We start from the raw sequence: 17,098 nt of genomic DNA, 5'->3' as shown, positions 1-17,098 counted from the left end.
GTGAAAAAAATTTACAGCAGTGTAAAAAAATTAAAGTGTATAAATATATACTTCCCTGAGAATGGCACAGAGATATGTAAGACCTAGTCCACTCACACCAAGAGCAAGGATGGCTGCTCCCTTCTGGGACCCACCACCAACTTCTGCTTTCCAGGCCCTCTTGTTAACAGTGCCCCAGGTGAGTAGACAACTAGAGCCATTGTACTTCTCCTTGTTGGCCATCTGTGGGAAGGAGAGTGAAGATGAGAGAATCAGATGAGGGAGGCTCTCTGCCCTTCCTTGATGTCTCGTGATTCTGCAAAGATGAGGGAATTCCACAAGATTATATGTACATGAAATCAGGGAAGGTCAAACAGCCTCCCTCATCTGATTTTCTCATTTCCTCTCTCCTTCCCATAGCCGACCCCCAAGGAGAAGACGTAAGCAATGGCTCCTCAGACTGCGTCCTCCTCCTCCTCTGTCACCAAGGACCCAACTTACAAATTAAATAATGCAGAACTGTGGTACCCCTTGTGATTCAATCTATGAGTTATGACTCTGAGCTGCAGAGGAGAAGCATGCAGCAGGGACACTAAGGAGAGTGGGAGAGAAGAAATTTGCTAAAGGTGAGGGTGAAGTAATAAGTAAAATTAGATTACTGTAATGATATGTACTACTGATTAACCTAAAGAAGTTAAACAAGGTTGAAACTTGTACACAGCACAGTGGCACAACTCACTGCAAAAGTAAGGTAATATGACCAAATTACACTAGTCTTCCAAAGCACTATGTTGGCATGTGGTTGAGATTCACTTTAAAATCATCTTTCTGGTTTATAAGTACATATATACGGGACTATCTAGGTATTTAATCAACTGAAGAGATAATCTCCATTTTAATCATTTGTATGTAGTTTCCTTGATGACAGCAAGCCCTCCCCCCCCACAACCCCAGATATTTAAACTGCATGGTCAGTGTTGCTTTAAAATGCTAATCACAGCATTTAAACTTATACCTGCACATTTATTGCCAGGGCTGTACCTGGATACTTGCTCTGAGAATCTGGGTATACAGTGGTCACTGGATGTTATCCAGGTACAATCAATATTCACTATCTGGACACATTAGGACAGTTATCCTAACATATCTGGATAGTTACCTGGTACTGATGTTGAATACTGGCAATACCCAGATAATGTCTGGCTCCAACTTGCCTTTGTCTCTGGACCTACCCAGCACTAACTAGATAGTACAGAGCAATTAGTAAAGATTTTCAGTGGCATTCTCTAGATAAAGATGCTGAAAATTTCTGGCCCTGATAAGTGGCACTGATCTGGGTAGGAGTCGCTTCTGCCTGGATAAATGCTGCTGAATATAAATAAAAGCTTTTTGGTCAATATAGGACAAAAATTGTCAGTCTGATTTTTTTTACACATATTCACGAGGGTTGAAAATGTTTGTACTTAATTTAATTTGAGAGAACTTTAAAGGCATTTTATCCATATATTTATTACATTTTTAATAACCTTTGTGTGATGTACAGAAAGGAAAATGGATAAATCAGTACAAAATCAATAATACAGATGAATAGAATAACAATAAAATTTACAAGCACAACCCAGCATACTATAAACTATACATAAACATATATATATTAGGTTTATAAAACTTTTTCATACATAGAACACTCATTAATGTGCATAAAATGCCTCATAAAAATACACATGGTGCAAGTAGGCAGATCCTTGTAGAGTAGGAATGCTCAGGGGAAGAGTTTCAGTTGAGCAGGGGCAGAACCGCAATTTAAGTTACATACATTATAAAATATACTTTGCTTGCATGGATTTTATGTGCTAGTATAACTGTTAGTGCCCACAATCTAGATGCTATTTTTGCTGTATCTGTGCTTGTATTTTATAAAGGCACATAGGTGCCTATGATGCTCATTTTCAAAGAACACAGACTTACAAAGTTACTTGGAGGCTCATTTTCAAAGCACATGGACTTATAAAGTTACGTAGGTTACTATGGGGGGGGGGGGGGGGGGTCTTTTACTAAGCCACAGTGGCATTTTTAGCTCTCAGTAGAAATCAGCTGGCAGTAAACTTCACGATGCCCATTATATTCCTATGGGCATCTTGGCATTTACCACCAGCTGATTTCTACCGCAGCTTAGTAAAAGACCCCCTTTGTAATTTTGTAAGTCTATGAGCTTTGAAAATGAACCTCGAGTTTTTCTAAAATAGGCTTTAAATAGGCACCTTCCTGCCCTATTAACTTAGGTGACTTGTTATACAATTACCCTCACAAAATGAAAAATCTTAAAAAATAAAAAAGAAATAATCTAAAAATAAAATGAAATTAACTCAAATTAAAATTATGGATGCTACTTACAATATCACGTAATGTAACTGACTCTCCAAGCAGCTCCCTTCTCCCAAAATGTACTGATATATTGCTGTAATTGGTCTAGCAGACTCTTAATATCCTACTTCCCAGTGATCCAGTGGGAAAACTGCCAGTGCATTGCCTAAAACACTACAGCTGCTACGTCTGGCAGATGACTGGAATTATCTCGGTCAATATTCAAAATGATCTGAGCAGGCAGGAGAGGCTCTTGCCTGCTTAAATCCTGCTCTGCGGGCTGGCCTCCAATATTCAGCGGCACTTACTTGATATTCAGTGATATTGAAGTGGGCTGGAAAGGGGTGTTATGAGTGTGGAGTCAGGGAGGAACTGGCAACTATGGGGGTGCTGGCAATATTTAGTGTCAGTGCTTGCATAGCTAAGCGACCAAATAGGACTGCATAAATAGCAATCCTAACTTTGGTTGTTTAGCTATACAGGTGCTGGCACTGAATATCAGACGGAACCTGCATATCTTCTGGATTCCAGCCTAATGTGTGCTGATCCCCCCTCCCTCCAGTAACCCCTCCCCATGTTCCCCCTCCCCTCCTTGGAAGAACGTGAAACCCTCCCCTTCTGATCTTCCTCCCTCCCTTCCAGCCACTCCTCAATATGCAGCTCCCCATGATCACTATGGTCCAACTGCCTGATCCCTGGTGTTCTAGTGGGAAATGGGCAGGAGTGATGCTCACTCACTCCTAGGCTTTGTGGCTAGCTCTTTAAAATGCTTGCCTCAGCCTCTAGCAGCAGCCTCACGGTACTTTGATAGTACCTTAAGGCTACTGCTAGAGGTCATGGCAGCCATTTAGTAGAGGCAGTCACAACAGGCAGGAGTGGGCCTTTCTCCTGCCCATTTTCACTAGACCACTAGAGATCAGGCAGGCAGTCCATAGCAATACTGAGGTGGGAAAGAGAAAGGGGGGATTCGGGATGGGGTGTGTGTTTGCTAGATCATTAAGGGGGGGGTCCGGGTCCTGGCCAGATAATCTTTTGTGGGTCCTGGCCAATATTCAGCCAGGATCCGAATAAGTTACTTATGTGGATCCCAGCTGAATATCGACCAGGACTTGCATAAGATCTGGCAGCTAGCACATAATGAATTAGCTCCAGACAGTCCATGTCACTGCCTGGACATAGCCTAGCATGGAATATCCCGGGCTAATTATGCCAGAAGCGGTCAGCATTTAAAGAAAACGCTGACCACTGCGGGATGAATATTGACTGATTTATTTTTTCAAATAAAATGGGCTTTAATGATATATTGAAAAATTCTGACAAACGCCATAAAAATAATTCATGTTTGAGGAGTGCTCTGATCAGTTACCAACTCATGAGATGAAACTGCTCATATAAACACTTTAATGTTTCTAAAGGAAAATTTTAAATGTATCTGTAGGTTACAACCTTGTGATTTCTGAAAACATTATACATCAAGATTATGCCCTAGTAATAATTCTGCACAATATTCAGATATTCTGCAGGAGCACAATAAGTTTACCTCAACTATAAATTTCCTTCAGTAGAGCTACAACTGCTTAAGTTTGAGCAGTGATATGCTCTTATAGCTCCAACTTGAAATCTCCTTGGTTTTGGCCCACAATTATTGTAGTACATTTTATTTAGCATCAGAGAAAATAATTATGGGAAATCTTTGTTTTGGTAATAAAACAGTTCAATCTGTAACCCACTGCTTAATTATTTCTAAGGTAAGTGTAATAGCTTCCACTGTATGCTGAAGGAATAAAGCAATTTTGTTCGTTTTGGGATGTGTAACTAGTATCTAGGTTTCCATCGGGGATATGGATAGCTCTTGAAAATGCAGTGACAATCCCTGGTAAGGAATGAGCACCTATATCACCAATCTGGTTTTCAGATTTTAAAACATCTGGATATTTTGTGGCACTATTACTGTTATTTTTTCCTATCCTGCAATTTGATTTATTACAAATTCCAAAAAGGTTAAGAACACTGGAATGAATACAAGGCCATGAAGAGCACCAAATGATATTACAAGAAACATGATCTTGAAAAAGGTTCTGAAGATGTAACTTCCAGCTGCAGAGAGTGCAACAACTCCTAATACTGTCGAGAGAGCACCTTGCACAATTGGGTAGCCAAGAAGGTGCAATGCATCAATGACCTTTTCATTTACACTAGATTTTTTACTTGAAACAAATGCATAGGAAATGTGGGCTGAAAAGTCCACTGAAAATCCTATACAAATGACAAGATTAATCATAGATATGGAATCTAGATTTACTCTCCAGTAAGCCATAAAACCAGAAACACCAACTATGATAGAAGCAATTGCAAACATCACCCACAAAGAGCAAATTGGATGAGGAATTAATAAAAGGGAGATTACCAACATAACTCCAGATGCTATTGCAACATTTTGAATAGTATTTCTAATTATTTCAATATACTGGTCAAAGAATATAAATGCTGGGTGATATATCACAATTGGAATTTTACAATTCTTTGCTTCTTCTCTTAATTGATTTAATAACGTCTTCTTGTCAACTGCAGTCGTAACATTTACAGTCTGAATGAAGAAACGTGATGCTTCTATTGTCTGATTGCTTAGAAAAATGTCCTGTTCATAGTCTGGAGAAAATGTAAATAATCTGCCTAAATTATGATAGAAACTATCTTCACTATGTAAAGTTATATTTCCATTTTTTGACAGTATCTCATACACTCTCAACCAAGATTCTGAAAGATTTCTATCAACATAAGAATTATTTTCTAAAGACTCCACACATTTTTCAATTTCATTACGGACAGATGAATTCCAGTATGGTAATGGTTCTGTTACAGCAACCATCACTTTTGGGCCATATTCTGAAAAATATAGATCTTCACTCTCATAAAATGGAATGACATAAGAATCATCAGTAGCTAGATTTCGAAGATCTATCCCTTCCTGCATCTGAAAACAACCATAAATACTACTAGCCACGTATCCCCCATAAAATACCACCACGAAAACCTTAGTCCATTTGTTTGTAAGAAAAGGACCATAATACTTTTTAAAGAATGCAGTCATTGGATGCTCTTCTTCTGCACCTGTTGTCCTGTTAAAAGCTCCTCCCACACAGCACATGTTATACATACAGGAACGCTCGGGGTTATCATCTTCCATCACTATTTTGCAAGCCAGCCAGTGTCTGTTTTCTTCTTCTCGTTTGCCATTTATAGCCAAAACAGCACCGAAGAAGGTGATGTTGTATAAATAGCAAAAAAGGAGAGCTGTGCCAGTGTAGATACAAAAGGACTTCATGGACTGAAAAGGACTCATAGTCCCTATATAAAATGCTACAACATCAGTGAGAGTGGTGATTGTTATAGACACTGCTGCCGCTGCATAAGTATCAGCCATCCTGTTTTCAACGTTACTTTGAACTTTAGTCTGTTGCCAGCAGGAGATCAAGATGAACATGTCATCAACTCCAACACCTAAAAAGGAGAAGAGAACAACAATTTAATAGACAGGAAAGGGAGAGAATAAATTGTAATGTAAGTTAAGGAAGCTCAGAAACAAGAAATAAAAATGTTTTACTAAGTGGTGCCATGAGAGTTGTGTGAAGGACAGCATACAAGTACAATCTCCATTTCAGGTCTTAAATTCAGCAGAGGCTGGCTGAAAATGACTTTCAGTAAATATGTTCAGACCAGGACTCTTTCAGCTGCACTGCCTTAAGGAAACACTGGGCTGATCTTCGCTAAGGCCAACTTACATCCGGAATATGATAGTGTGGTAGGTGCACTCCAGGGACAGGCTGTGCAGGAGGTGGGTAGGGCTGCCAACTTACCCCAGGTTGATTGAACAGACTAAACTAATCCTTGTTTTACTTTGTTATTTTCATGGATTTGTAGTTCTGATTATCTATGGGAACACAAGAGGACAATCAAAAACTGTACTCTGCATAAAATGGGGCTAAACCAAAACCAGCTCAGACTGTAAATTTGACCAGGGATGAGCTGAGAAACCTACTAGAAGGTGAGGTATGGCCAGACAACCTCTCCCACCCCAACACACACAGCATCATACCCCGTCATGGCAAGTCTCCCATGCCTGCAGCAACCCCTCTGAACCCCCCAACATAATTACAGCCCCCCTATAAAGCAACTTTCTGAAGAGATCAATCCATGTAAGCAGCAACCTCCTTTGAAGTGCCCCTCAGAAAATCCCTCATTCCTTACTCCTGATCCCCACCCTGGTCTTTACGGGGGGTTCCTGTTGTCTAGTGGGGCAGGGTAGGGGGTCAGAGGTTGTTGCCTGGAGGGGAATTTGGTCTTGTAGGATGATTGCCCTGTGAGGGGAGGTTGTGGAAATAAGGAATGGCTCCTGCCTCCGGGGGGGGGGGGGGGGGGAGGGTTGCCATGGGGATTCTGCATTGGGGATGTTCCAGCATTGCAGCAGGTTTCTGCCACACAGCGGTTTGCCTTGAGGGGGGAGCCATGGCAGGGTGGCTGTCAGGAAGGGGTGATATGTTGATATTTACAGTTGCCTATGAGCAGCTATAAATGTCGATATCTAACTATTTTGCAGATGTAAAGTCTATTCTAAATACATGCAGGAATACATGTGTATGTGCCAGCTACGTGTGCCAGGAAGATCTATTTTAGAAAAGCACATGTGGAAAATATCAATGGAGGAAACACAGGTATATACAAACATGTGCTGACACCTACACAAGTAGGTTGTAAAATCACAACTTACGTGTGCAAGTCAACCATTTTGCAAACCTATACATGTGTCTGCCAGAATGGAAACATAGAGGTGTTAACTGTCCCTCATCTAAAAGGCTATCCAAAACAAGCATTATCAAAAACATGCATGTGGGAATGAGCAGGTATAAATTCTGATGTTTAAGTATTGAGACATAGATGTGTATTCCCTTTCAGAAATTGGGGACACACATGTAAATTTAGTCCATCCTAGTCCTGCCCACATCACACCCAGACCACCTCCCCTTTAAATACACATGTAGTGCAGATATACACATATAAATACCGGCTTTCTAAAATCAGGTTTTACTTGTGCACATTGCAAATAGGGCTTCTAAAATAAGAGCCAATATATCAAAATCAATAATATGCACCAAAGAAAATCAGCAACAGATACAGCAGGACCCTTAAACCACTGAATAGTTAAATACAAATCAAGTAAAACTACTTCTAGTAAACCTAATCACATGCCTGCTGAAAGAGACATGTTTTAGTACTTTCTCCAAATGATAACTACTTTAGTAGGCCATCCAATGTGTCTGCAGCAGAATGAAATTCTGTAAGACTGGGACAAAAAAAGCTAAATGCTCTTTGCTTGTTAGTAATCAATGTAATAGATGCAGCTGAAGGAACAGAGAAAAGCTTGTTGCAAAGATCTTAAGGATATGGACAGCCTACAGCAAGTGAATAAATCATTCAAGGGGTCTTTTACAAAGGCCCTGCTAGTGTTTTTAATGAGTGCTAATCATCACGCTAGAGACGACCATAGCAGTGGCGTAGCCAGACAGCCAATTTTGGGTGGGCCTCAGCCCAAAGTGGGTGGGCACAAAATTTTCTCTCTGCCCCGCCCCCTTCCTTCCCCTATTCTCCACCTCTCCCCCAGCACCTCCCAACTCAAAATAGAAACAGAAACACTTAGCTCATGAGGAAAGTGACATCCGTTATGCACATTTCTCAAGCTATCATATTTCAGTTAAGATTCAAAATAAAATAAAATGCCTTTTCTACCTTTGTTGTCTGGTCATTTTCTTTTTCCATCATGTTGATCCAGTTTCTCTTTTGAACTTTCCAATCTTTCTGCTATTTCTCCTTCAAGCAGCTGCTGTCCATTTGTCTTTTTCTCCTCTCTTGTTCCATTCCCTCACTTCACTTGCCTCTGACATATTGACCTTTCCATTTTAGCTCTTTCCTCTCTTTTTTTTTCTTTTCTTTTCTCTGTCCACCCAAATTTTATCCTAACCCCTTTTCCTTTGTTTTACTTTTCAGATACCTGTCAGATTTCCATTTCCTTTCCACACACTAGTTCTCCTATTCCCCATCTCTCTACTTCCCCAGCCATCCATTCCCTTCCATCTTCAATCTATTCCCCATTACCATATTTCTTTCCCCTGTAATCACCATCTTCCTCGCGTTTATTTCCTTGCCACCCCCTTGGCCTCTCCCACATGGTTCCACCTTTCCCAGTGTCTCTCTCCCTCCGCCCTTCTAGCCCAGCATCTGCTCCCTCTCTTCTTCCCACCCTTCACCCCCTCCCAGCATCTTCCTGTCACTTCTCTCTTGCGTCTTGCCCCCCTCTCCTGTGATCCAGTGTGGCCAGGATTTACCCCACTCCTTCCCTGATGCCCACACACACGTCCAGAACCTCTCCCTTCCCTTCAGCCCGCTCCCCTTTGTCTTCCTCACCCCCCCCCCACACGTCCAGAACCTCTCCCTTCCCTTCAGCCTGCTCCCCTTTGTCTTCCTCACCCCCCACACACGTCCAGAACCTTTCCCTTCCCCCACACACATCCAGAACCCCTCCCTTCCCTTCAGCCCCCTCCCCTTGCAGGGCGAGCAGACCGCTGTCTTCCTCACCCTCTCCCACCCCTGCTGCAGCGCTTGTGTTCGACGCTATCAGCGCTGTCTCCTCCACTTCACAGTCTCCGTCTCCCCCCCACCCCGTGGCAGCGCTTACAATTTGCTACCGGTGCTGCCTAACATCACAGACGCGGAGCCGACGACCTGCTCCAGGACCTTCCCTCTGCCGCGTGCGTTCTTCTGCCCTGCGTAAACAGGAAGTTGAATCAGCGCGGCAGAGGGAAGGCCCCGCCCCCGGAGCAGGACATTGCGCTGCATCTGTCAGCTGTCATGCAGTGCTGGTAGAAAATCGCAAGCTGCCACTGGAGTAGGAGACAGACTCGGAGACTGTGAGGTGGAGGAGGCAGCGCTGATAGCGTTGAAGACATGCGCTACGGCGCGGATGGGAGAGGGTGAGGAGACACGGTGACATCTGGGTGGGCCTGACTAAAAACTGGGCGGGCCTGGGCCCATCCAGGCCCACCCGTAGCTACGACCCTGGACCATAGGAATACTTGGACGTCTCTAGCATTTAGCACACGCGTATTTAACGCACACGCAAAAAACACTAGTGCACCTTTGTAAAAGGGGTCCTCAGATATCTGGGACCCAATTAATGCAGAAATTGGGAGGGTCATTTTCAAAACTATTTCTGAGGGTAAAACTGTGATAAGAAAACTGCCCTCGTGTGTTGAAAAACATTCACAGGTTGTACCACTATGAGGGTAATTCTAGGAAGGGGCACATTCAGTTAGGCACCTACAAAGTTCTGACTTACAGCCTATGCTATAAAGAAAGGTATGCACTTACAGGTATATATTTTTTTTACAGAATACCAGTGAAATATACAAAATATGTGCAATGAATGTAGGTGTGATCACTTACACCAGCCATAGTAAACACTCACACCTAGATTACCACAGAACATGCGTAGATAATAGTATTCTTTAATCCATGTGCATAAAGGTTCCCTCCACCCATGTGTACACTGACCTTCAAACTATGTGCCATCACATTTAGGCATCATTTTATAGACTAGCGAATAGCTGGGATATTGGCATTTATATATGTAGGTGTATGTATGTGCATGCGCCAGTATTCTGGTCATTTATGTGTATTTCTGGTGCCTAAATGTTGGTGTCCTCCTTATATGTATAACTCTACATGCAATCATAACAGGTATTCCCATGGGCAGGGCTGGGAAAGGGCTTGAACGTTTCAGAATTTTCAACAGCAAGTGTGTATTTTTTCCGCACAAATTAGTAAGTGCTAATGTGTGCAGGTAGTATTTCAGAGAAAGTTTTCAAACTGAAAGTATGCATGGGCTTTCACTTTAAAAACTATGGGCAAAGAGTACCTATGGAGTTTGCACCAATGCAGACATTTAGAAAATAACCCCTTTAAGTCTATGTGCTTTGCAAATCAGTCTCTTGGGCAAGTGTCCTTCATGAACCTTTAGCATTGTGCTCTTATCACGTAATGTTCAGGATTGTAGCTATCTCTCCCCTGAAATTTTGATAATTAAACTCAACAAGAAAAAAACCCAAAAAACAGGAAGCAAGCATTGACAATCAAAATCACAAAAACTCTTGCTTTAAGATTAACACTGAGAAGCTATGCACATCACTTTATCAAATTATAGTATATGAGAAACCTCAAAGCTCTTGTTTTGGAAATGCCTAATCACACCATTCTAACGTGGAGGGGCATTTTCGAACATGGACGACCATCTCTAAGGGCGCCCAACTATAAGGATGGTGCTGCGAAGGGCCGGGGCAACACGTATTATCGAAACAAGATGGACGTCCATCTTTCATTTCGATAATACGGTCGGGGACGCCCATATCTTGACATTTAGGTCATCCGTACAGATGGTCGTCCTCGGTTTTCGACGTTAATGGAAACCAAAGATGTCTATCTCAAACACGTCCGAATCCAAGCCCTTTGGTCGTGGGAGGAGCCAGCATTTGTAGTGCACTGGTCCCCCCTCACATGCCAGGACACCAACCAGGCACCCTAGGGGGCACTGCAGTGGACTTCACAAATTGCTCCCAGGTGCATATCTCCCTTACCTTGGATGCTGAGCCCCCCAACCCCCCCCCCCCCCCCCCCCCAGGTCCGCCTGCCTGAAGTACACTGCACCCACTACAACTGCTCCAGGGACCTGTATACTGCTGTGATGGACCTGAGTATGGCATTTGAGGCTGGCATAGAGGCTGGCAAAAAAGTATTTTTAAACTTGTTTTTATGGTGGGAGGGGGTTAATGATCACTGGGGGAGTAAGGGGAGATCATCCCTCGATTCCCTCCGGTGGTCATCTGGTCAGTTTGGGCATCTTTTTGAGGCTTGGTCGTGAAAACAAAATGGACCAAGTAAAGTCGGCTAAGTGCTCGTCAGGGACACCCTTCTTTTTTCTATTATCGGCTGAGGACGACCATCTCCTAATCACGCCCCAGTCCCACCTTCGCTACCCTGCTGACATGCCCCCGTGAACTTTGGTCTTCCTCGCGACGGAAAGCAGTCAAGGGTGTCAAAAAATCAGCTTTCGATTATGCCAATTTGGACGACCTTGCGAGAAGGATGCCCATCTCCGGATTTGTGTCGAAAGATGGGCGTCCTTCTCTTTCAAAAATAAGCGTGATAGTAACATAGTAAATAATGGCAGATAAAGACCTGTACGGTCCATCCAGTCTGCCCAACAAGATAAACTCATTTTACATGGTATCTGATACTTTATATGTATACCCAAGTTTGATTTGTCCTTGCCATTCTCGGGTCACAGACTGTAGAAGTCTGCCCAGCACTCTTCTTGTACTAAAAGTTCTGAAGCTAATGTTGAAGCCCCTTAAAATTTACACTCAAGCCCATCCATATCTATTCAGTCACGATCAGGGCATAGACCGTAGATGTCAGCCCAGCACCGGTTTTGCTTCCCAATTATCGGCATTGCCATCCAATCTCTGCTAAGATTCCGTGGATCTATTTCTTCTAAACAGGATTCCTTTGTGTTTATCCTACGCATGTTTGAATTCCATTACCGTTTTCATCTCCACCACCTCCTGTGGGAGGGCATTCCATGTTGTATCCACCACCCTCTCTGTGAAAAAATGCTTCCTGACATTACTCCTGAGTCTGCCCCTCTTCAACCTCGATTCATGTCCTCTAGCTCTACTGCCTTCCCGTCTCACAGAGAGTCCCCATTATTATCGTTGGTTTCAATCGCCATGCAGAAAAATAAGGACTGAGATTAAAAACTCCATTGTAAATGAACAATATCATGGAGAAAAAAATCTGCCCCCCAAAATTCCAATTGCCAATAACAGTACTCTAGTTGGCATAACCACAGAGTGTGGTAACCAAAAGCTTCATACTCAACAATCATGATGATGCCAATATCATCCCTCCCAGAATGATTCTATAAAGACGCATAATTGGACTTCAAGCTTTTAAATACTAAACATTGCTATACATAGAGTGAACTAGTCCAGTATGCTGTTGTTAGCAGGACCATAACATTTTAGTATAGTGAGGAGGTATAAATCATTTTGATTCATAAGTACATAAGTAATGCCACACTGGGAAAAGACCAAGGGTCCATCGAGCCCAGCATCCTGTCCACGACAGCGGCCAATCCAGGCCAAGGGCACCTGGCAAGCTTCCCAAACGTACAAACATTCTATACATGTTATTCCTGGAATTGTGGATTTTTCCCAAGTCCATTTAGTAGTGGTTTATGGACTTGTCCTTTAGGAAACCGTCTAACCCCTTTATAAACTCTGCTAAGCTAACTGCCTTCACCACGTTCTCTGGCAACAAATTCCAGTGTTTAATTATGCATTGGGTGAAGAAACAATTTCTCCGGTTTGTTTTAAATTTACTACACTGTAGTTTCATCGCATGCCCCCTAGTCCTAGTAGTTTTGGAAAGCGTGAACAGACGCTTCACATCCACCTGTTCCACTCCACTCATTATTTTATATACCTCTATCATGTCTCCCCTCAGCCGTCTCTTCTCCAAACTGAAAAGCCCTAGCCTTTCTTCATAGGGAAGTCGTCCCATCCCCGCTATCATTTTAGTCGCCCTTCACTGCACCTTTTCCAATTCTACTATATCTTTCTTGAGATGCGGCGACCAGAATTGAACACAATACTCAAAGTGCGGTCGCACCATGGAGCGATACAACAGCATTATAACATCCTCACACCTGTTTTCCATACCTTTCCTAATAATACCCAACATTCTATTAGCTTTCCTAGCCGCAGCAGCACACTGAGCAGAAGGTTTCAGTGTATTATCGACGACGACACCCAGATCCATTTCTTGGTCCGTAACTCCTAATGTGGAACCTTGCATGACGTAGCTATAATTTGGGTTCTTTTTTCCCACATGCATCACCTTGCACTTGCTCACATTGAACGTCATCTGCCATTTAGCCGCCCAGTCTCCCAGTCTCGTAAGGCCCTTCTGTAATTTTTCACAATCCTGTTGCGAGTTAACGACTTTGAATAACTTTGTGTCATCAGCAAATTTAATTACCTCGCTAGTTACTCCCATCTCTAAATCATTTATAAATATATTAAAAAGCAGCGGTCCTAGCACAGACCCCTGAGGAACCCCACTAGCTACCCTTCTCCATTGTGAATACTGCCCATTTAATCCCACTCTGTTTCCTATCCTTCAGCCAGTTTTTAATCCACAGTATCCCCTTCTGAGATGGCTACAATGGTTCTACTAGAGACCTCCCAGTAATTTTCTGTTTGCTTGCTATGGGAAGCACTATCTTTTGTTTTGGGCTTAGTCCTTGGGCCTACATAGTTTATGTCTTGTGAAAAGCCTCCTTGGAGTTTTTATTTTCCTTCATAAAGTTCATGTGAGACAAAGATTGATTTACCCACCGCTCTGTTAGACTACAAACAAAGGAGTAAACTCAAAAGTTGAACTACAAGCACATGAAAAGAGAGAGAGAGAGAGAGAGAGAGAATCAAATTGGTACTTGATAAAAAGAGAGAAGATACATTGAGGAAGATGCCATGTAGAGAGAGTCTGTGGTGTGAGGAAGAGGATCCCATAAAAACAGAAAAATGAGATGGATGGTACATTAATGTACTGGAATAGTGTTTAACTGATGCTATACAAGCTTTGGAGAGAAAGACTTCATCATGACAATTATGTTTTTAACAAGTCTTCAGCAAAATTCAGTGAATATTTGTGATGCAGGCTGAAATACTACACCGGGCCTTCTCCTCCGAGCAAGAACCTAGCCCTGGAGGTCTGAGTATGCATGCTCAGCAAAAGAGGGCACAGGACTGGGAAAAAGCAAAGTTACTGACCTGTAGCAGGTGCTCTTCAAGGTCAGCAGAACAAGGATTCTCACAAGTGGGTGATGTACCCCAATGGAGCCCTGAAATGGACATTATCCAGCATTCCAAATAAACTTCTAGAAGCCTTTGGTTGGCTCGCACTGTGCATACTTGAGTACCTTCCTGCCTGTCCGAGTTGTGCGGGACCCGCAATTGGATCAAAAAGCATACAGAATTCAACTCCTAGAGGATGTGGGAGGGATTGTGAGAATAGGTTTCGAAAATACTGATTTGGATGTTTTTGTGAGAAAAACGTCCAAATGTTGCTTTATGCCACTTTTTAGATGTTTTTCTCTTTCGAAAATGAGCCCAAAAGCCAACATGGATTTAGTCAAGGGACATTTTGCCTCACAAATCTACTACATTTCTTTGAAGGGGTGAATAAACATGGGGATAAAGGTGAGCCAGTCAATATTATGTATATGGATGCTTAAAAGGCATTTGTCAAAATACCTCATTAGAGACTCCTCAGAAAATTAGAAAATCATGGGATAGGAGGTAGTATCCTATTATGGATTAAGAACCTGGTTAAAAGATAGAAAATAGAGAGTGGAGTTAACATAAGAACATAAGTATTGTCATACTGGGACAGACCGAAGGTCCATCAAGCCCAACATACTGTTTCCAACAGTGGCCAATCCAGGTTACAAGTACCTGGCAAGATGCCAAAACAGTACAATGCATTTTATGCTTGCTTATCCTAGAAATACGCAATGGATTTTCTTCAAGTCCATTTTAATAATGGCTTATGGACTTTTCTTTTAGGAAGATATCCAAACCTTTTTTAAACCATGCTAAGCTAACTGCATTTACTACATTCTCTGGCAATGAATTTAGTACTTTGTAGCTTCATTTTGTGCCCCCTAGTTCTAGTAGTTAAATGGTCAGTATTCTCAATGGAGAAAGGTTGATAGTGAGGTTCCCCAGGAGTCTTTGCTGAGACCGCTGCTTTTTAACATAATTATAAATAATCTACAGAGGGGACTAACTAGTGAGGTAATTAAATTTGCTGATGACACAAAGTTATTCAAAGTTGTTAAATCACAAGAGGATTGTGAAAAATTACGATAGACTCTACCATTTCTGGGCATCCAAATGGCAAATGATATTTAATGTGAGAAAGTGCAAAGTGAAGCTTGCAGGAAAGACAAACCCAAACTATAGCTGAATGATGCAAGGTTCCACATTAGGACTCACTGCCCAGGAAAAAGGATCATGGTGTTATCACTGATGATATGTTGAAGCCTCCTTGAAGCAAGGTGCCAGGAACTCCAGAACACCGGTGTTGCCAGTACCTGAGAAGCATCAACGCCAATAGGAGTCTCCCCCTCTGTTGAAATGGTGCCAATGCGCCAGCCTCCCTGAAGCCTGGACCTCGCTTCTGATTTGGCACTGATATCTTCATATGTTGTCTATGTGTTCTGTAATTTTATTCTTTATAATACTTTTCACTATTTTGTCCAGCACTGACGTCAGGCTTACCAGTCTGTAATTTCCTGGATCACCCCTGGAACCCTTTTTAAAAATCGGTGTCACATTGGCCATCCTGCAATCTTCAGGTACTATGGATGATTTGAATGACAGGTTACTAACTGCAGATCAGCAATTTCATGCTTGAGATCTTTGAGTACCCTTGGATGTATGCCATCTGGTCCAGGTGATTTACTACTCTTTAATTTGTCAGTTTGTCTCAGTACATCTTCCAGGCTCACAGAGATTTCTTTCAGTTCCTCCACATCATCCTTGAGAACCATTTCTGGTACAGGCAGATCTCTTACATCTTCTTCCATAAAGACAGAAGCAAAGAATTCATTCAGTTTCTCCCCTAGGGCCTTATCCTCACTGAGTGTCCCTTTTGCTCTGTCATGATCTAACGGTCCCATGGATTTCCTTGCAGGCTTTCTGCTTCTGATGTACCTGAAAAAGTTGTTACTGTGAGTTTTAGCCTCTGCGGCAAGTTTCTCTTCATATTCTCTTTTAGCCTTCTTTATTAATGCTTTGCATCTAACTTGCCACTGCTTATGTCTCTCATGGTATTCATATTAATACTTTGTTGTTTCATACATTTAGAGGAGTTAGGTTTAAGAGCTATTTAAATAATTCCTTTCAGTCCTTAGCGGTGAAACTCTGGAATGATATATTACATTAAGTTAGACCTATGTGGTCTTATCTTTTATTTAGAAAACAACTGAAGACTTTATGGTTTTCTGAAATAGATTTAATATAGGTCAATTTGTTCTGATATGCTTCTGTAATTCCATTTGATTGAGATGCTTTGATATATTTCTGTACTTCCATCTGTCTGAGATGTTTCTTTTCTTGTAATCCACACTGAATCCTATGGAGATATTTATGAGGCATATTTTCAAAGCACTTTGGGAGGCTAAGTTCCATAGGTTTCTATGGAACTTTGGGAGGCTAAGTGCTTTGAAAATGAGCCTGATAGTGGAATATAAGTCAAGGGGTAAAAGGGGCGATCAAGGAAGACAAAGATGTAGCGGAGAGACTGAATGAATTCTTTGCTTTGGTCTTCACCGAGGAAGATTTGAGTGGGATACCAGTGTCGAAAATGGTATTTCAAGCGGACGAGTCGGAGAAACTTACTGACTTCACGGTAAACCTGGAGGACGTAATGGGGCAGTTCGGCAAACTGAAGAGTAGCAAATCTCCTGGACCGGATGGTATTCATCCTAGAGTACTGATAGAACTGAAAAACGAGCTTGCGGAGCTACTGCTAGTGATATGCAACTTATCCTTAAAATCGAGCGTGGTACCGGAAGATT

The 17,098-nt window shown here is 42.2% G+C and overlaps 1 protein-coding gene across 1 annotated transcript in view; it reads right to left on the bottom strand.

Annotated features, from left to right (window-relative positions):
• Positions 1–3,701: 3,701 nt before the first annotated feature.
• Positions 3,702–17,098, bottom strand: part of LOC115468685 (patched domain-containing protein 3-like) — a 49,849-nt gene continuing 36,452 nt past the window's right edge. The window contains exon 4 of the mRNA XM_030200627.1: positions 3,702–5,844. Within this exon, the coding sequence (XP_030056487.1) occupies positions 4,307–5,844 (1,538 nt within the window). The 3' untranslated portion in view covers positions 3,702–4,306. The remainder of the gene's footprint in view (positions 5,845–17,098) is intronic.

Source organism: Microcaecilia unicolor, chromosome 1 (assembly GCF_901765095.1).
Source record: "Microcaecilia unicolor chromosome 1, aMicUni1.1, whole genome shotgun sequence".
Lineage (NCBI taxonomy): Eukaryota > Metazoa > Chordata > Amphibia > Gymnophiona > Siphonopidae > Microcaecilia > Microcaecilia unicolor.
The sequence above is the reverse complement of the archived record's forward strand: the minus strand, read 5'-3'. Positions and strand labels throughout refer to the sequence as shown.